Here is a 22,434-nt window from a genome sequence, read left to right on the forward strand (position 1 = left end):
GTGGTCTAAATAGCATTTTATAGAACTGTAAAACTACCCTCATAGCTCTTGAACTCAATCTCATGACTAATGAAGGCCAACATACCATGCATCTTCTTAATCAGCCTATGATTTCTTGACAGAGAGACCACAGTCAGTCCGTGTTGGCAGGAACATCTCTGACTCCATCACGCTGAGCACTGGATCCCCACAAGGCTGTTTGCTTAGCCCATTGCTGTTTACTCTGCTAACACATGACTGTGCAGCCAGATTCAAGGAGAACCTAATCATTAAATTTGCTGATGATACCACAGTGGTGGGGCTCATCAGCAAAAATGATGAAACAATGTATAGGGAGGAGGTCAAACACCTAGAGAGCTGGTGCAGTGATAATATCTTGATGCTTAATGTCACCAAAACCAAGGAGATGATCATTGATTTCAGATGGTCTCAGACTGAGCACACACCCCTCAGCATCAGTGGCTCCACAGTGGAGAGAGTGGAAAACATCAAGTTCCTTGGGGTGCAGATCTCGGACCATCTCACCTGGTCCAGGAACACCACTGGGATTGTGAAATGGGCCCAGCAGAGATTGCACTTTCTGAGTAAGCTTAAACAAGCATCTTAACTACATTCTACAGAGGCGTGGTTGAGAGTGTGCTGACCTTTTGCATCACAACTTGGTACTTCAGCTGCAGTGCTGTCGACAAAAATGCCTAGCAGAGGGTGGTTAGGGGAGCAGAGGAGGTTATTGGGGTCTCCCTACCTTCTGTCCAAGACCTCTTTCAAAGTCGATGCCCCCAGAAGACACGGTACATCATTAAAGACCCCTCACACACTCTCCATGAACTGTTTGTTCTTCTGCCATCAGGCAAACATTACAGGAGCATCAAAACTAAAACCACAAGGCTACTAAACAGCTTCCTCCCACAGGCAGTCAGACAATAGCCACTCTACCTGACTCTGCTTTGGACACTTTTAACTTGCACTGGACAATTATAACTTGATTTTAACTGACATGTGGCTGTTGTTTTACTATTTATTGTTATGTTTATTTAGTGTTGCGTTTGTTATGTTATGATTGCACTGATCCTGGGAAATGCTGTCTCATTCTGCCCTGCAGAGCTGATGTATGGTTAGAATGACGATAAAGTTTTTTGAATCTTTGAATCTTGAATCTTTGAACTTGTGCGTCAGCTTTGAGGTTCTATGGGCATGTGTCCCAACATCCCTCAGTCTCTCCACACTGCTAACATTCCTGGCATTGACTTGCACTCAAAATTCAAATTCAACCTTCTAAAGTGCATCACTTCACACCTCTCTGGATTGAACTTCGACTACCACTTCTCAGCCCAGCTCTGCATCCTATCAATGTCCTGCTGTAATCCACGACAGCCTCATCACTATCCACAACATCACCAAGCTTCATGTTATCAGCAAAGTTACTAATGTACCTGTCCATCTTCTCATCCAAATCATGTATATAAAAAAAAACACAAAGGGCAACGCCCCCAGAATAGACTCCTGCAGAACACTTTTAGTCACTGACCACCAGGCAGAATACGGTCCATCTACTACCACATTCTGTCTTCTGTGGGCTAGACAATTCTGAATCCAGGCACACAAATTTCACCTCCTGACTTTCTGATGAGCCTTCCATGGGGAATCCATATAAACTACATCCACAGCTCTACCTTCATCAATTTGTTTTGTGACTTCTCTAAGAACTCAGTCAGGCTTCTGAGACATGACGTGCCCCTCACAAGACTATGTCAACTGTGCTTCTCCAAATACTTATAAATCCTGCTTCAATGAATCCTCTCCAAGAATTTCCCCACCCACTGATGTAAGACTCACTGGTCTAGAATTGACAGATGTAATATAACAGATGTAACATATTCACAATTTAAATGCTATTGATTAATAACAGACATGATTACAGCCGAGGATAGGCAGTAGAATGAACAGCAAGCCAAACAAAAAGCACTGGATAGGGCAGTCATTCCAAGTAAAAATACGCATTTGTTAGCTTAACTCATTATGGAAATATTCTGGCCTCTTTGACTGCGTACCATTCAGAGTATCAGCATTACAACCAAGCAGTTCAGGGCAACCGATAACGACTACTTCATGATGCCAGGGAAGAGGCATTTAGGTGGATAAGTGAAAAGTATGTACACACAGTCATAGATTTTGAATTTAATCTTTAAGTTGCAAAGAAAGATTGTAAAAAAATAAACCAAGTGAAGCTGTATTGACAGAAAGATAAAAAGTAACATCATAATTAGTACGTAGATTTAAAAAAATTATCACATTACCAAATGAGGCAGCATTTTCTGATGTGGGTCGGCTGTTTGAAGTAGACAGTTCATCACAATACAAAAACGTGAGTGATCAGTTTTAGACAACAAAATGCTTATAACAATACTCAGTTTACTATGTGAGAAATCAAGCTCATGCAGCAAAATACAGAGAGCTTAAAATGGTACTCACCAACGAGAACTACCAGTCGGTATTTTTCATTTGGTTGATGCTGATAAGACACAACTTCTTCATATGTTGGAACATCTGCTGTGTCATATTGCTCACTCCTCTTACATTCATACATAGACTTATTAGTTTTTCTGTCTTTTCTGCTCAATCGAAAACTTCTTCTGAGACCAGCTGTAAGAATTAAAACTTGGTGAGAGTTTCTGATGACCAGGAGGTGATACAAAATATATTCAGCATTATTGAAGCTAATTTTGTTATTCATTACAATTTCCTATTAAGATTTTTACATAAATACTGAAAACAGCTTGTGGCACATACTCTCTTCCTAAACACATGGCAGATGTTTATGAGAGTTCTAAAAAATCTTGTAAGAATAGACAAAGATAAATACAAGTCTCAGATCAAATAGGGGAATAGATAGAAAAATTAAATTCACTACAACATTAAAGGCAAACTTAAATACCTAATTTTAATATAAAATAAATCAGGAAAGGGAATGTCTGTGTCATTGGCAGATTTAATATAACATGCATTATTTGATACAACCTTTTAGAGAAAAAAAGTACGATCTATTGTACCATTGTAGAGTTCAACAGAATTTATTGTTTCTGCTATGAACTACACATCAACTAACATGATCCAGATTGGAAGTTCAAGCCAGAGCCCTTTTACTTTAGATTTACAAATAACATTAGCTTTGACACAAATGAAACATCAAATTGTTATAAAATGATAAAAAAAAATTATAACCAATCATGCTATCATTTAGATCATAGGACACACAAGAAACACAAATAAAGTGGATTCTAGTTAATTGGGCCATTGGTTAATCATGGCAGCCACTTATTTGGAACAACTTAAAGAACAAAAAAAAACTGAGAAAATAGCTGTGATTCCTTTTGCTTTTTAGAGACACTATGCCACTTAACTGGGGCAGAAGACAGATAGTCGCATGCAGTTTTGTTAGACACTACACCGTGCTTAGACTGAACAGCTGTGCATTCTTGTGCTGATATCCTTTTGGGTGGATGGACAGTGATTCAGAAAAGCAGTAATTTTTGATAAATTTTTGAAGTTTTGACTTTAAAAAATTGAGACCCTTGCCAAGATGCCACAAAAAGATTTGACACCAGCTGAAAAAATTACTCTACTGGACGAAATTAAAAGCCCAACAGCACTCATTGTCAACTGGCAGAGATAACTGTAGTGCTGAAATCTACAACTGCGCACTTAATACATTAGCAAGATAAAATGCGAAAAGAACCGGCATTATGCAAGGGACACCAGGGAACATCCCAAAATCAAAAGCATGAAAGTAGGGAACCAGAAGTTGAAGATGCCCTCAATCAATGATCTTCCATTATAACTGGATGTGTGCGCCTGTCAGTGGATTAATGTTAAAGAAACCAAGTGAGAGAAGCTAGCTAAGAAGCTCACGAAGATTTTAAAGCAACAGATGGTTGGTTGCCTCCTTGGAAATAAAGCCACCACATTAAATTCAAGAAAACACATGGTGAGAAAGATAGTGCTAATTCTTTAAGTGCAATAACATCAAAAACAACAAAATTCCTGATTTGCTTCAAAAATTTTGTACAGATGATATCTACAATGCTGATGGAACAGGTCCTATTTTTATTGTGCCAGGCTGGACGATTCCCTTTGCTACAAGCACGCAACACTATCAAATTCAAAGAAAGCAATGGATCGCATAAATGTGTTGTGTTGTGCAACCATGTCAGGATCTGATAAAAGGAAATCGCCGGTTATTGGGAAAAGCGCTAAACCTCAATACTCTAACAGGCCAAGAATGGAAAGTTTACCAATCGAGTACTATGCTAATAAGAATGCATGAATGACTTCCAAAATTTTTAAGAAATGGCTGATGAGTTGGGATATGGAGCTCAAGCAAAATTCTTCTGCTTGTTGACAATTGTGCAGCACATCCCAATGTAGAAGGTTTGAAAAACATCCAGCTGGAATTTCTGCCTGCCAATACAACATGCTTGGGGCAGCCAAATGATGTGGTAAATCAAAGACATTGTATCACACAAGGTTGGTGAACCACATTCTCAAAGCAATTGAAGAAAATCTACTGACATCTTCTTCAACAGCCAAGGAAGTGAGTGCAAGGGTTTGGTTGTTTGCTTGTTTGTTTATTGATTGATTGGCAGTACAGCTTGTCAGTGAAAGTTGGTGAGAAATAGATAGCAAGACCATTCAGAACTGTTCTCTCTACAATTTCAAGCATTCAAGCCTGGAGGTGCCAGAAACAGCCGGGAGTGAAAATAAAATGATTTCACTACGTCATCAAGTCAGGAACTATGCAGAAGTTGAAGGTATTGATAATCATCTTGAATGCTACAATGAAAATGAAGATTTGGGGATGCAATCCTCAAAAACATTGTATCTAAACATCATGCTGGAGAACATAAAGACAAGGAAAGTGAAGACGATGATAGAACTGAAACTGAGTTAGTGACTACACAGGATGCTATGAAATTTCCTGTTGGATTATGACATTACTTCATGCAGGAAGGCAATGAAGGCAGTCCATTATCTGCACCAGGTGTTAATTTACAGTCAATCAAATGAATACACCAGCGTCCTTTCGATGAATACCTCTATCAATAGCTATTACGAACTAATACACAGTTTTATAGTACTGTAGTAATATTGGTTTTCAAATTTGTTCTGTATTTCATGTGAACACATAATCTGCAACTCAATTAAAGGGTAGATGATCTTTTTTTTTATACCTCTTTAACAACTTCCATAAAACTTTGGATAATTGGGACTGCCGCTTAATTGGGCCAAAAGGTACTGGACCCAATGTGCTCCAATTAACTGGAATCCACTGTACTTGAAAACTTTTTGAATTAGAAATAATGCAATTCTTAATTCCTTCCATTTCTTATTTCCTCCAAACAACATTTTCTGATGGAATGGATTGTCAATACAACTTATCTAAGAATTGAAAGATCCTACAAGCAATAGTACTCTTTCACTTGTGTGCACAGGGAAATATGATTTGTTACAAAGCGATAAATGAAATAAGGAATTTATGGGTCTAGATGTCTTATCTCTGGGAGAAAAAAAATAAAGGAATTTCATGCTAATTTAGTAATTTCAGGAATAGAAAGTAGTCACTGGAAACAGAGAGACACCGTACTACACTACTAGATGAAAGTTTCATCAATGTACTATCTGTAGAAGTGCAACATGTAATCAATACCAGCAAATAAACACAACAGAAAGTGCACAGAAATATAATGGAGGTTGGCTGAGGTATTAAGGAGTGTGACTTTCAAGGGTAGCAGACAGTCAAAGCAGATTTTAATTTAGTTGTAGGCACAGTGACCTGGAATGTTCAACGTTGATAATGGGTTTCTAAAAAGGGGATATTCTAAATACAAATTAACACAAATTATCCCTTCCAAACTAAGAATAATCAAATATGTGAGAAGATAGATTTGCAAAATAACCTTGAAATTTTGCAGACGAGAAAATCTGCAGATGCTGGAAATCTAAGCAACACATTCAAAATGCTGGAGGAACTGAGCAGGCCAGGTGGCATTTATAGAAAGAAGTACATTAGACATTTCCGTAAAAACCTAAGACATAGGAACAGAATTAGGCTATTTGGCCCATTGAGTCTGTTCCACCATTCAATCATAGTTGATTTTTCCCCCTCCTCAGCCCCACTCCCCGGACTTCTCCCTGCAACCTTTGATGCTGTGTCCAATCAAGAACCTAACAAACTCTGCCTTAAATACACCTAACGAACTGGCCTCCACAGCTGCCTGAAATTCACCATCCTCTGGCTAAAGAAATTTCTCCGCATCTGTTTTAAATGGACACCCCTCTATCCTGAGGCTGTGCCCTCTTGTCTTGGACTCTCCCACCATTCTTTCCACATTTACTCTGTCTAGGCCTTTCAACATTTGAAAGGTTTCAATAAGATCCCCCCTCATCCTTCTAAATATCAGTAAGCACAGAGCCAGAGCTATCAAATGTTCCTCATATGATAATCCTTTCATTCCTGGAATCATCCTTGCGAACCTCTTCTGAACCCTCTTCAACACCAGCACTTCGTTTCTTTGATGAGGAGCCCAAAACTGTTCACAATGCTCAAGGAGAGGCTCCACCAGTGCCTTATAAAGCCTCAGGATCACATCCCTGCTCTCATATTCTAAACCCCTTGAAATTAATGCTAACATTGCATTTGCTTTCCTCACCATTGACTCTACCTGCAAGTTAACCTTTAGGGTGTTTTGCACAAGAACTCCCAAGTCACTCTGCATCTCAGATTTTTGGATTTTCTCCCCATTTAGAAAATAGTCTGCACATTTATTTTTACTACCAAAGTGCATGACTATACATTTTCCAACATTGTATTTCATTTGCCACTAAGTCCTTCTGCAGTCAATACTCAATACTGTCTGTCCCTCCACTAATCTTTGTATCATCTGCAAACTTGACAACAGAGCCATCTATTCCATCTTCTAAATCAGCGGTCCCCAGCCACCGGGCCGCACAGCATGAGCTACCGGGCTGCGAGGAAACGATGTGATTTGGCGATATGAGTCAGCTGCACCTTTCCTCATTCCCTGTCACGGCCACTGTTGAGCTATTACGTATGCGAGGTCATGACCCGCGCGTCATCCGTGTCAGCGCAGGAAGGAGATCAGCTCCTCGAGCTTGCAAATGACAGTGGGCTGAATAGTATGTTTGACATACCATCTCTGCTGGCATTCTGGATCAAAGTCAAGGCTAAGTATCCTGAGATAGCCACGAAAGCACTGACAACGCTGCTTCCATTTCCAACATTTTTCTGCGAAGCGGAGTTTTCTGCAATGAATGCAACGAAAACTAAACTGCGGAATAGATTGGACATAAGGAACCCCCTTCGAGTATCGCTGTCTCCCATCATCCCTCGATGGGACCGTCTTGTTGCAGGAAAACAAGCCCAGGGCTCCCACTGATTCAGCGATATTGGTGTGTTGCAATGATTTTATATGTTCATGTGAGGAAAATATGCGGTGTGTTTATTATTAAATTCATTAGATAAACCCTTTTAGAAATGAAATTGAGTGTATTAGCTACTTATCACCTATATTCTGGTTGTGATTACCCCCCCCCCCGAACAGAATTGCCGAAAAGGATTTGCACAGGGGGAAAAAATCGGCAGGCATGCGACTGGTGCCAGCGCAAGGCTTCATGGTCATTGTAGTCTATTCTGGGTAAACACAACGTATTTGACTGCTACTCTTGTCCGTTGGCAAACTCCCCCCCCCCCCCCAGGGTCGGCCGGTCCGCAAGGATATTGTCAATTTTAAACCAGTCCGCAGTGCAGAAAAGGTTGGGGACCCCTGATCTAAATCATTGACATACAACATAAAAAGAAATGGTCCCAACACCAACCCCCATGGAACACCACTACCCACTGTTTGCCAACCAGAAAAGGATCTATTTATTACCACTCACTGCCTCCTACCAATCAGACACTGCTCTAACCATGCTAGTAACTTCCCTGTATCGTCATGGGCTCTTAATCTGGTAAGCAGACTCATCTGTGGCACCTTGTCAAAGGCCTTCTGGAAACCCAAATATATAACATCCACTGCATCCCCTTCATCTATCTTACATAGAATCTCCTCAAAGAATTCTAACAGGTTCGTCAGGCAAAACTTTTCCTTAAGGAAACCATGCTGACTTTGTTCCATCTTGTCCTGTGTCACCAAATATTCCATAACCTCATCCCAATTAATTCCAATTATCTTCCCAACCATTGGGGTCAGGCTAACTGGTCTATACTTTCCCTTCTGCTGCCTTGCTCCTTTCTTAAAGAGTGGAGTGACATTTGCAATTTTCCAGTCCTCTGGCATCATCCCAGAGTCCAATGATTTTGGAAAGATCATTACTAAATGCCTCCATACTCTCTACTGCTTCCTCTTTCAGAACCCTAATTTGGCCCAAAACTTTGACAGTACTCTTTCCATAGATGCTGCCTGGCCTGCTGAGTTCCTCTAGCATTTTGTGTGTACAGCTTGAAATTTTGCACCTTCAGCTAATCCACCAGCTAATCTCTACTACATTCATAAATGATGCTGATGTCGTTAAAATCAATGCATTATAATACCTTGAAAATACCATTTAGTTTGTACTTAATTTGTTGCAGCAAACTATGTAGATGATTCACATAAAAGTTAGTTAGTGAAACACCCAATCTATCTGTCTACTGATACAAGTTACAGGCCTTATTTAGAGATCTTGAGCAAAAAACAAAAAGCGAAAAACAACTGTTTCGGTAATTCAACAATTATTTGTGGACAAGAGAAACTAATTAATTTGGGGCATTTCCTACTTCATCACACAGGATTATACAGAAACTTATATAGACAAGAAAATCTGTTCTAAGGTTGAAACTGTTGCTGGAATTTTCCAAAATTACACATAATAGACAAAACAAGGAAATTGACCTCAGTCATGAATACTAAGAGTAAGGGATTACATACAGTGCCTGAAAAACTGCTAAACATAGAAAATAGCTCCATCGACAATATAAAAATTCTATATAATTTATGGGAAAATAGAGAATACATGGTAAATATTAGACACATCTGCATCTGATCAAGTAAAGAATGTCAGATTGAAGATTTATACTTGCACTGCAGAATTACGGCTTCAAGTCAGGATCCATCAACAGGGCAGAGTGCACTCATGACTCACACACAATTATCTGAGGTTCCCCTTTCTAATTACAGGGGATAAGCAAGTACTTTAATGCATTGTGTGAAAATTTAGCTGGACATATTTTATTGTTGAGTGTGTTGGAATATTTCTGTTACAAAGGGATTTTAATGTTACCAGTATTCAAAGGCAGAGATTAAAACTGGAATTTATACATCAACCCAGTTAACTAGAGAGAAACCAGCATCCCATATAAATCTATCTTGAGTTTTTTTTAAAAATACACATACAGTGCCTATACAAGGTATTCACACCCCTCCCCCCCCTGAAGCTTTCATGTTTTATTGTTTGACAGCATTGAATCAGTGGATTTAATTTGGCTTTTTTGACACTGATCAACAGAAGACTCTTTCATGTTAAAGTGAAAATGGATCTCTACAAAGTGATCTAAATTAATTACAATTATTAATCACTAAATAATTGATTGCATAATTACTCACCGCTTTCAAGTCAGTATTTAGTAGATGCAGCTTTGGCAGCAATTGAGTCCGCGTAGATAGGTCTCTATCAGCTTTGCACATCTGGAGACTGCAATTTTCCCCTTTCTTCTTTACAAAACTGCTCAAACTCTGTCAGATTGCATGGGGATTGTGAGTGAACAGCCCTTTTCAAGTCCAACCACAAATTCTCAATTGAATTGAGGTCTGGACTCTGACTTGGCCACTCCAAGATATTAACTTTGTTGTCTTTAAGCCATTCCTGTGTAGCATTGGCTTTATGCTTGGGGTCATTGTCTTACTGAAAAATAAATCTTCTCCCAAGTTGTAGTTCCCTTGCAGACTGCATTAGGTTTTCCTCCAGGATTTCTCTGTGCTTTGCAGCATTCATTTTACCCACTACCTTCACAAGCCTCACAGAATGATATAGCCACTATCGTGCTTCGTGGTAGTGATGGTGTGTTTTTGATGATGTGCAGTGTATGGTTTACAGCAAATATTGAGTTTAGTCTGATAGCCAAAAAGCTCAATTTTGGTTTCATCAGACCATAGAACCTTCTTCTAGCTGACTTCAGAGTCTCCCACATGCCTTCTGGCAAACCCTATCCGAGATTTCATGTGAGATGTTCCCCATCCCCCCCAACAGTGGCTTTCTCTTTGCTACTCTTCCATTAAGCTGTGACTGGTGAAGCACCCAGGCAACAGTTCTTGTTAGCACAGTCTATCCCATCTCAGCCACTGAGCTTGCAACTCTTCCAGAGTTGTCATAGGTCTCTTGGTGGCCTCCCTCACTAGTTCCTTCTTGCACGGTAACTCAATGTTTAAGGATGGCCTGTTCTAGGCAGATTTACAGCTGTGTTATAATCTTTCCATTTATTGATGATTGACTTAACTGTACTCCAAGGGATATTCAGTGACTTGGAAATTTTCTTGTATCCATCTTCTGACTTGTGCTTTTCAATAACCTTTTTGCGGAGTTGCTTGAAATGTTATTTTATCTTCATGGTGTAGTTTTTGCCAGGATACTGACTCACCAGCAGTTGGAGCTTCCAGACACAGATGTATTTTTACTACAATCAATTGCAACACGGTGACTGCACACAGGTGATCCACATTTAACAAATTATGCGACTTATAAAACCAATTGGCTGCACCAGTGACAATTTGGTGTGTCATATTAAAGGGGGTGAATACTTAAGCAATCAATTACTTTTTGTTTTATATTTTTATATCTATTTTGTCTTATATGGCAGAATATAGTATTAATGGTAAGACTCTTGGCAGTGTGGAGGATCAGAGGGATCTTGGGGTCCGAGTCCATAGGACACTCAAAGCAGCTGTGCAGGTTGACTCTGTGGTTAAGAAGGCATACGGTGTAATGGCCTTTATCAATCGTGGAATTGAATTTAGGAGCCAAGAGGTAATGTTGCAGCTATAATGTGCAGTTTTGGTCTCCAAATTTGAGGAAGGACATTCTTGCTATTGAGGGAGTGCAGCGTAGGTTCACAAGGTTAATTCCCAGGATGGCGGGACTGTCACATGTTGAAAGATTGGAGCCACTGGGCTTGTATGCACTGGAATTTAGAAGGATGAGAGGGGATCTGATTGAAGCATATAAGATTATTAAGGGATTGGACACGCTGGAGGCAGGAAGCATGTTCCTGCTGATGGATGAGTCCAGAACCAGAGGCCACAGTTTAAGAATAAGGAACAGGCCATTTAGAGTGGAGTTGAGGAAAAACTTTTTCACCCAGAGAGTGGTGGATATGTGAAATGCTCTGCCCCAGAAGGCAGTGGAGGCCAAGTCTCTGAATGCTTTCAAGAAAGAGATGGATAGAGCTCTTAAAGATAGCGGAATCAAAGGTTATGGGGATAAGGCAGGAACTGGACACTGATTGTGGATGATCAGCAATGATCACAGTGAATGGCGGTGCTGGCTCGAAGGGCCGAATGACCTACTCCTGCAGCTATTGTCTATATAGGACCTTGGTCAGACCCCACTTGGAGTACTGTGCTCAGTTCTGGTCGCCTCACTACAGGCAGGATATGGAAGCCATCGAATAGGGTGCACAGGAGACTTACAAGGATGTTGCCTGGATTGGGGAGCATGCCTTATGAGAATAGGTTGAGTGAACTTGGCCTTTTCTCCTTGGAGCGACAGAGGATGAGAGATGACCTGATAGAAGTGTATAAGATGGTGAGAGGCATTGATCATGTGGATAGTCAGAGGCTTTTTCCCAGGGCTGAAATGGTTGCCACAAGAGGACACAGGTTTAAGGTGCTGGGGAGTAGGTACAGAGGAGATGTCAGGGGTAAGCTTTTTACTCAGAGAGTGGTGAATGCATGGAATGGGCTGCTGGCAACGGTGGTGGAGGCGGATACAATAGGGTCTTTTAAGAGACTTTTAGATAGGTACATGGAGCTTAGAAAAATAGAGGGCTATAGGTAAGCCTAGTAATTTCTAAGGTAGGGACACGTTCAGCACAACTCTGTGGGCTGAAGGGCCTGTATTGTGCTGTAGGTTTTCTATGTTTCTATTTGTAATTACTTGAGATCACTTTCTAGAGATCTGTTTTCACTTTGACACAAAAATGGCTTTTTCTGTTGATCTATGTCAAAAAAAATTAAATCCACTGTGATTCAATGTTGTAAAACAATAAAACATGAAAACTTCTGGGGGGAGAATACTTTTTAAAGACACTGTATACTTTTACTTTTAGAATCATGATCTGAATCTGGTTCAGACAGATAAGACTGAGGTAATTACATGTGACAACTGATAAAGGTACTCGTGAAATAAGTCTGGAAACTTTCAATACAAGCCCTGATGGTATAAATGAGCTTAAATTTGTAAACCGTACTCAAAAGTGCAGGAAATGGAAACTGTTAAGTTTTGGTTAGAGGTAATCTTCGAAGAGAAAGGTGCCTCTAATTGCTGGTACATTACAAAATAACTCCCATTATATTCTAGGCCTGAGTTGAATATCCAGAATCAGCCAATGTGTTAAACAGAAAAGTGCTTTGTTACTGCTGTCATAAAGAACATAGAACAAGCTCTTCAAAGCATGATGCCTGTGCCAACCACAAAACTAAATGAAATTAATCCCATCTGAAGGCACATGATTCATATCCCTCCATTCCCTTCTTGTTCATGTATCTGTTTAAATGCCTCTTAAATTCTGATTTCATTTATCTTTTTAATGTTATAATTTGCTTCCACTATCGCCACTGGAAGTACATTCTAGGAACCTACTAATCTGTGTAAAAACTTGCCCCATAGATTTATCAAACTTTCCTGCTCTTACTTTAAAGCCTTTCTCTCTAGTATTTGACTTTTCTATTCTGGGAAAGAGAACATCAACATTATCCATAGCTCACATAATTTTATAAACTTCAATCAGCTCTCCTTTCAGCCTCTGATGTTCTAGGGAAAATCCATATCTGTCCAACTTTCCTTGTAGCTAATAGTCTAAACCAGCATCCCGGTAAACCTCTTCTGCACCCTTTCCAAAGACTCCACATCCTTCCTGTAAGGGGGGGGGGGGGGGGAAATCCAGATATGAATACAATACTCCAAGTGTGTCTGAGCCAAAGTTTTATATAGCTGCAACATAACTTCCTGACTCTTATACTCAGTGGCCTGATCAATGAAGGCAAACATGCCAAGCGTTTTCCTTATCAACCTATCAACTCATGCTGCTGTTTTCAGGGAGCATTGGTCCTGGACTCCAAAATCCCTCAGTATGACAACGCCCCTAAGGAACCTCCCATTCATTGTGTCTGCTCCTTTTACATTCCAGAGTTGCCCAGATTAAACTCCATCTGCCATTTCTCGCCCATATGTGCAACTGATCTACATCCTGCTGTACCATTTGGCAACCTTCTTCAACGCCCGCAACTCCACCAATCTTTTTGTCATCTACAAATGCATTATATGGTACAACTGTACAGATGCAACTACAGTTCCCCACTCTGCAATAACAAGAGCATGTACTTGTGTCTGAGATTAACACATACCACACCGTCCATGCAGTTTGTAAAAGATCAAATAAGGACTCAAAATATCTCAGAAATTTATGTATATAAATCAGAAATGATCCACTTTCTTTGAAACAGGAAGAGAGCTGCTAACTATAGCGACTTTAGTATCAGTGCACAATGGCACCCCACGAAAAATACATGGTTATTTATGTAGGAATCCCATTCAAAATTAGTCAGTCCAACATAAGAGTACAATCCACAAAAAGCCCACATTAAACAAACACTTTTAAAAAAATGCAAAACATTTTAACATCGTAACAGATATTTGAAAAAAAAAATACCCTGGTGTTGAAAACGGAGTTTTGCTTCAGCTGAATAACTAATATATGTTATGTCCTCAGGATGTCCTGAGGCACCCAATATCCAGCAACTGACTTTTGAAGTGTGTTACAGCTGCTTTATAATGCTTGACAATTCTGAGATAAACAAGACAAAATGTACATGGAATGCAACAATCCTAAAAATAACAACTAAGATAAATGATCAGATAGGTTTCTATGTTACCCATTCAACAGTGAATGCTAGCTAGACACAGACAGTAAAGCTTTCATTTCTTCACACACTAAAGAGGATTTTTAACTTTCATCTTAGCAGGTAGATTTTCTCCTTTAAGAGTCTCACAGAAAAACAGCAGCACTGAAAAAATAGCCTAAAATGTAATCGTACGGACAATGATGCCAATCTGACAAGATCACTAGTGAGTTGAGCACACTCAACATAATAAATCTCATGAAGACCTCTGCTTATCACATAATTGAAGGGATCCGTTATCTAACTGCCTTATACTCAGCTACTCTTTGAAGTAATTATGAAAAGGAAAAACAACAATAGTAACACTCAAAACATTAATTTGTTAAAACGGGACACCAAAACCATTGTATGGGGGGGGGAGTGTGGGGGGGCTGGAGGGAAGTTGTCACAGGACAGCTAGAATATATAGTTGGACGAAGTTAGCAGGTATAGAAGAAAATTGTAGATAAATGGAAGGGAACATGTTTTCGAGGCTCTTCAAAAGGTAAATGGATGTGCAGAGAATAGAGGGATATGGGCATTGTTTAGGCAGTGGAATTAATTTACTTAGGTATTCATTTACTAGTTTAATTAGTTTTGTATGATATAGTGGGCTGCAGGGATGCTCCTAGACTGTAATATTCTACGTTCATTCCAAACCAATCCTGAATTAATCTTTGGCTTATTCAGGATGCATGGCTTCAGAACAATGAGGCAGCTAATTGCAATTTTCCAGGCATCGGAAACATGGGACTGGCTCGACAGAATTCCTCACTGCCACTTCTCAGCTTCATATGTTGAACCTCATCTTGATGAGTACAACCGTAATGAGTAATGCAGACACAGCATCCATTCACTTTAGTTTAACAAAACTGCTCTAACATTGGCAATCGACTATAAAGTGTTTACTTTCATGACCTGATTACTTTTGTATTTAATTTAATTTATTTATTGAGATACAGCGTGGAATAGGTCCTTTCGAGCCACCCAGAAATCTCCCGATTAAATCTAGCCTAATCACGGGACAACTTACAATGGCAATTAACCTAGCAGTTGGTACATCTTTGGAAAGTGTGAGGAAACCAGAGCACCAAGAGGAAACCCATACAACCACGGGGATGACGTGGATACTCCTTTCAGGCAGCAGTGGAAAATGAAGCTTGGTACTGTAAAGTGTTGTGTTAACGACTATGCCACCTTATGTACTATTTAAATATGTCTACTTAATGTATTTCATGTTTCTACTACATTTAAAGCTTTCTACAATTATATGCAGTTTAACTATAATTAAGTGTATACTCCTCAAATAAACATACATAAAATGGAAGCAGTCTGTCAAAAATAATTCAGAATTTTGTGTTGCACAATAACTGCACTGTAGTTGGGATGTAAGGAATAAATGAACCTAAAATGTTGCTGAAGGGAAGGCAGTGGTTGGTTGACACTGCTAAATTAAGAAGGATTTATTTGTGTTCACTGACTACCACAAGGTAACAGAGCAACATCTGCATTACATTCAAAATATGCAATCAATTGGGTGGTTTGCTTTAAGTATTTGATTGGATATGCAAATATAATTAAAATCAGATGTGCACATTTTCTTGACACTGGGTTAAATTGTTACAATGTTTATATTAATACACAGGCTTCAATCTTTGTCAACCTCACTTATCCTATAAGAGGAAATAAGTACATTATACTCAAAATTTATTGGAAATTAAATAATAATGTTGTTTGATATTCCTTTGATGTTAGTTCAAACTGTCATATTCCAAAAGATAGATGTTAAAAGATGGGAATGCAAGAACATAAAGGCTGAAATTGTTTTTGCAGAGACCAGAGCAATAATCTCCATTTCCTCTTGATCACCCTGAGCGTCCCTCAAATATTCACTTTTGTGCTGCAGAATCCTGGCTCCTCCAGCAAACAATATTTAGTTACAACAATACAGTTTCCTTATACATTTATCCGTAAATAATAGGATACAGAACTGACAGCATGGCAAGAAAATTTGATACCTGTTTATTATAGCTGTAGTCATAGTAAGCAAAATAGAAAGAACTTGCACATATACTTTAGACACTAATGTTACATCTAAAGTAGATCACAATCAATTGCTCATGGAATGGGAATTCTTTCAACTTAGTATGCCATATTTACTGTTCCTAATTGGAGAACAAACCAATATAACCACATTTCAGATTTCAATTTATGAACACAATTCTGGAACTTTTGACTAGCCCTCACTTTATTTTTCTGACCTGTTCCCACTATGGCTTCTGTGTGATTTCAATAAAACTCACCCATATGTATACAAAAGAGACACCATCTCACCTCCTAGGCACATTCCTAACCCTCTGGGCTCAAAGTCAAGTTCAACAATTTCAGTTACCTCTTCTGTTATTCGAATACCATCACTTTCTCCTTGAATTGTCCCATTACTTCTTTTACATGATAAGTTCTCCTCTTTTTTTATCTTCCTCCTTGTTCAGTATCTAAAAGTTATTTCATCTCAAACTCTTCCAGTATTGATGAAAGAATTACTTATTCAATGAGTACAGCATGACCCTCTAGGCAATTATAGAAATTTCTGTTTACAGTACAAACTTACATCAATAGTATTTTGCTTTTTTCTAGCCAATAACTTGATGTCTAAAGGCAACGTTAATAAAACCTAAGTCAAACTAAAGTTACAGTTGAGAGTTGCTTTGGTGGGAAAGTGCAGAACAGCAGACAATGACGAGAAACTATCCACTTTGACAAACTACTTTTGGAATCCTGATAACTCCATCTCGATTTCGTTTTCCCAGAGCTCAAAATTCTACTTGTACTCTTTATTTTCAAAAAAAACGACACATTTTTGAGTCAATTTATATGCAAGAAATAAAAAGTTAATTAAGAAAGCAATCCAGTTTTAAAATATATTTTAAAATATATTGACAATACGTGTAAAGTGTCAGGATTAAAATGCAGGATTTACTGTACAGATTTTAACATTATCTCCTTACTATTAAAATATTCTGCATGAGGTTTTAAACTTGTAACTAAAATAACAAAAACTATATCATAACATAAAAGAATGTCCTACTAATGTAAATAGTAAACAATATACAGTATATTACATTGGAATGTGTTTCTTAATATAGCACCTTTAATGTAAAAAAAATTCTGAATTTCAGAAAAGATATTGACTACCATATCTAATTTTTCAATCAAATCATTGAAAGGAAAATATTACTAGAAACAAAAGGCAAATTTAATTTTAAATGATCAGTCAGTGCAATTGATATAATAACTTCATCAATTACCAACAGCTCTTGCTGAAGAAATAAGATTAATATTTACAAAAGATTATTGAAAAAGAGTCCAAATATATGGCATCATAAAAAAAGTTGTCTTTTAGTGAAAAATCTATTCCACAGTTACACATTAATATTATGTGAAACAATGTTGACATTCATAACGTTCATAAATCATTATTTTTTTTAAGATTGCCATAATTCAAGTGATACCATTAAGATTATGTTTATTGCCTGATCCTCGTCTTTGAAAGTGAAAGACTTGCTAGGTCAACTCACAGTTCATTTAGTGTCACTTACGTAGTGGGGAAGTTGGGTTATGCACAAGCCAATCCACAAGGGCCCATCAAATTCCCTTCATTAAGTGATATTGGCATAGATTGTGTGTCAAGAACACTGGATTTCTCACTGTTATTATGAAATAAATCAGACAGCAGTTTGCTTCCCTGCAAAGCTCAGCCACAACATGAAAATCTGGAAACTGCTATCACTAGTACAAAACAAGTACAGCAATACTGCTAACAAAATTTTCTAATTCACTTATTCTGATTCTTATCAGTCTCACCCTCACAACCCTATCTGTCTTTAAATGTTTTGTTTCCCATTCTGATCCAGCTCCTCATGTTGTTCACATTGTCCTATGGCTTCTATGTTCACACACACCATTTATGGCTTATCAGTTCCAAACAACCTTAAGGCCTGGCTGCTGCAGACAATGCACGAAGTAGTATGATTTGGCTGCCACTGGCAATCTACCATCAGACTGTAGATCCGGAGTACAAAGCTCCAGCCTATTCTTCTGGCAGCTTGTCGCTATCAAAAATATTTTAACTCTTTTTAAATGCCTTTGATAATTAGATACATTTAAAAGCAATTTCAAATGGATTTAAATAATTAATTAAAAGGATACTTCTTCAATCAAAATCAGTGATCCCATTTATCAACGGCTTAAAGCTCAGTGGTCAGATGTACAATATTTGTCCTCTTTCTTTAGTGGTGAATAAAACATTAGAGTAGAACATCCAATGTGGAGTTCTCCAATTTGTCAATAGCTATAACATTATAGTGTACAAATGCAGACACAAGCAGAACAGCTGCAGTTTTCTGAGGAATGGCAGGTTACAAGTGAGTATGGTACAGCTCTTTTTAGCTGACTGTGTCTCAATCAGGAGTCTTTACTCTGATACAAAAGTCATGGTAGTTGCTCACACACTGTGGGCTTACTACAGAGAGAGGAGAACCGGATCAAATTTGAATGAGCAAGTTGCATTGTAAAGTTTACTATCCAGAAAATGTCAATAAGTAATAGATGACTGAAAAAAATCTGTTGTAATTGTTAAAAACATGAGAAGTTTTGCTGATGCTGAAAATCCAGAGTACACACACAAAATGCTGGAGGAACTTAGCAGATCAGGCAGCATCTATGGAAGTGAATAAACAATCAACTTTTCACATTGAGTCCCTTCTTCAGAACCGGAAAAGAAGGGGGAAGGCGTTATCCAGTTTAGATTGTACAATAATCCAATGGATTTCAATTGATTTCAATTATTTCTTTGGCTAAATTACTAGGTTTATTGAATTCCATTTAAAATTGGCCAATAATAAGATCTGATCTCATGACTTCTGAACTACAATCCCACTGCCATAACTATCACTGTATATATTTTATAGTCAATTGAAATGGATATTAATGCAGAGTACACAAAGAACTAGAAACCATGAAATAGATTTTTACAAAGCTAAATGCACAAGTGAATAAAGGATTTATTTACAAACACTCAACTAAGATAAAAAAAAAATAGGCTTCAGGTGCTATTGAATTAAAAGGTTTCAGAAAGTCAGCTGCCTTTACATTTGTTCTTTAAATTCAAAGAACATCAGTTGAAAGTTTAAGATATTTGCTCTTTCTTTGATGATTATCAGTGGAGTAAATGCAAATTGTCCAATCTCCAAAACTCAATACCTTAGCACAAGTTGCCAAACGTTCCTGCAATTTGTAATATATGAAATTGTTTATAAATCAGTCCAGAGTTTGAGCATCTTCCCATTTGAAAATTGCATTCATATTCCTTTGTACATTGAATAGTGGTAATTTATTACAGTTTTAACACATTAACTTAAGAAATTCTATCTTTGGGCTTTTTACTTTACAAAAGGTTGCAGAAACTATATATACATTGAAATAAAGTTTATGTTTCAAATTCCTTGATATTTTTCCCCATTCCTCAGTCTAAGCAAGACACACATTGCTTGTTTTCTTGTTATTCTTTTTAATAGTTTTCCTACCCCATTTACTAAGGTTCTCTTGTATCTTTTTGATTGACTAGAGAGGATTAGAAGATTATGGTAAGCTCTTCTACAATTTCTATTGTCATTTCCTTGAATTGGGCTTGTTAAGGATAGCATGGTTTTGTGCAAGAGAGATCCTGTCTCACAATTCTGATAGAATTTTTTGAGGAAGTGACAAATAGGACTGATGACAGTAGGACCATGGATGTTGGCTACATGGGCTTTGGTAAAGTCCTTCATGATAGCCGGGATCAGAAGATTAAGTCGCATAGGAATCATGGTGAGCTGACAAACTGGATCCAAAATTGACTTGGTCATAGCAGGAGAGTAGTGTTGTACTGACTGGAGGTCTGTGACCAGTGAGTTCCATAAGGATCAGTGCTAGGATCTCTGTTGTATATTAATTATTGTTATGAAAATAAAGGTAGTTTGATTAGTAACACACACAAAATGCTGGAGTAACTCAGCAGGACAGGCAGTATCTATGGAAACAAATATACAGTCATCACACATAAAAGTTGCTGGTGAACGCAGCAGGCCAGGCAGCATCTCTAGGAAGAGGTGCAGTTGACATTTTCAGGCTGAGACCATTCATCAGGAAGGGTCTCGGCCTGAAACGTCGACTGCACCTCTTCCTAGAGATGTTGCCTGGCCTGCTGCGTTCACCAGCAACTTTTATGTGTGTTGCTTGAATTTCCAGCATCTGCAGAATTCCTGTTGTATACAGTCATTATTTTAGGCTGAGACCCTTCATCAGGACTGGAAATAAAGGGGGATAATGCCAGAATAAAAAGGTGGGGGGAGGGGAAGGAATAAAAGCTAGAAGGTGACAGGTGAAACCAGGTGGGTGGGAGAGAGGGGATGAAGTAAGGAGTTTAGAGGTTATAGGTGGAAAAGGCAAAGGGCTGGAGAAGAAATAATCTGGTAAGACAGAAGTGTGGACCATGGATAAACGGAAGGAGGGGAGCCAGGAGGAAGTGATAGGCAGGTGAGAAGAGGTAAAAGGGCAGAGTGGGGAAAAGATAAGGGAGGAGGGAGGGAAAAAATTACTGGAAAGATAAATCAATGTTCATGCCAACAGGATGGAAGCTACCTGGACAGAATATGAGGTGTTGTTCCTCGACACAGAGAGTGGCAAAAGAGGAGGTCGTGGACCGACATGTCGGAACGGGAATAGGGATAGGAATTAAAATGGTTGGCCATTGGATAATTCCACTTTTTGCAGTTGGAGCGGAGGTGCTCGACAATTCACGTCAGATCTCACCAATGTAGGGGAGGCCACATTGAGAGCACCAGATACAGCAGACGACCCCAACAGATTCACAGTGAAGTATTTCCTACCTGGAAGGACAATTTGGTGCCCTGAATGAAGGTGAGGGAAGAGGTGACTGGGCAGGTGTAGCACTTCTGTCGTTTGCAGGGGTATGTGCCAGGAGAGAGATTGGTGGGCAGGACGAATGGACAAGGGAATCCCAGAGGGAGCAATCCCTACAGAATGCAGAGAGTGGAGGTGGAGGGGAGGTAGAGATGTGTTTGGTGGTAGTTTAATTAGTAAGTTTGCAGACAACACAAAAATATACCCTTAAGTCTACAAAAATGAAAATAATGCAATCAACAGGGTGCTAATTCCAAACTGCATGTCTTGTGTTGGTCCAGGACAAATTTTGATCCATGTCCTGCTTTAATCTTGCACTGTTAAGTGATAATCAGAAAAGTGACATTTGGCCATTTGCAACTCATTTCACTAACATCAATATTTCTTTGACCATTTGCAACAACTGTATACAGTAAGAATTTCCAGGCTGTTGCGTGCATTGACAAAGACCATTGCTAACCTGAATTTGAAACATCTGAATTTGGATAGTACTTTCATTTCTAAACTCAACTGTTCTGTTGTTTCTAAGAAAAAAATTAAAAGTTAAGAAAATTTATTTACAAAATAAAATATAAGGAAAGTTTTAAACAATCAGACAAACAGAAATTAACTGAGTTTCCAAATGTTATGCACTGTTATAGACAGAAGATTTGACAATTAAGAGAAGTTCAGAAATAAATGATATTATGAGCTGTGTCTATTTGCTCACCTATATAGAGTCCACTGAAAAGGTCACCATATTCAGCATCTTCTGGAGAAAGGATACAAGCATAATGAACAAAGGCCAGAAAAAGAAGCAGAACAGTTAAGAGGCCCAACCAAAAATGCAGACAGATACAACGTAAGCCATCAAGACAAGAGCTCCAGTTAACACCGACTTAGAGATTTCAAGTTTTCAATTTGAGATGGATTCCTTCTTTTGACTCTTTCATATAATGCTTTGAAAATACATTTGCAAACATTTTAAACAGAAGAAAAAGGCATAAACATATTATAGCACTTCATAATCAATTGCATTTATAAACCAAGCTTACTTAAAAAGGCACCACTTTGGGATTTCAACATTAAAATATATCACAGTCAATGTTTATGCCACTACTGTGTTTTACAATGAGAACTATTCAAATAACCTGAGGCTGGGTATTGATTCTGGCTTCACTGGCCAATTTTCAACAAACCACTAGCATCTTAGTTACTATTTTACTTGAAGTTTTGAGGTTTTCGCTTCAATTCTGGATTTAATTTTATGAGGAACATCTGT

The 22,434-nt window shown here is 38.4% G+C and overlaps 1 protein-coding gene across 13 annotated transcripts in view; it reads right to left on the bottom strand.

Annotated features, from left to right (window-relative positions):
- mpp7a (MAGUK p55 scaffold protein 7a) overlaps window positions 1-22,434 on the bottom strand; it is a 515,701-nt gene that overhangs the window by 55,906 nt on the left and 437,361 nt on the right. For 11 of the 13 annotated variants that reach the window (XM_072253895.1, XM_072253897.1, XM_072253899.1 and 8 more), the window contains 2 exons: window positions 21,883-21,924; window positions 2,473-2,643 (listed from right to left, as the gene is read on the bottom strand). In XM_072253895.1, the coding sequence (XP_072109996.1) occupies window positions 2,473-2,643; window positions 21,883-21,924 (213 nt within the window). The remainder of the gene's footprint in view (window positions 1-2,472; window positions 2,644-21,882; window positions 21,925-22,434) is intronic. The other 2 variants (XM_072253902.1, XM_072253903.1) reach the window with 2 other exon arrangements.

Source organism: Mobula birostris, chromosome 3, assembly GCF_030028105.1.
Source record: "Mobula birostris isolate sMobBir1 chromosome 3, sMobBir1.hap1, whole genome shotgun sequence".
In the NCBI taxonomy this organism is placed as follows: Eukaryota; Metazoa; Chordata; class Chondrichthyes; order Myliobatiformes; family Myliobatidae; genus Mobula; species Mobula birostris.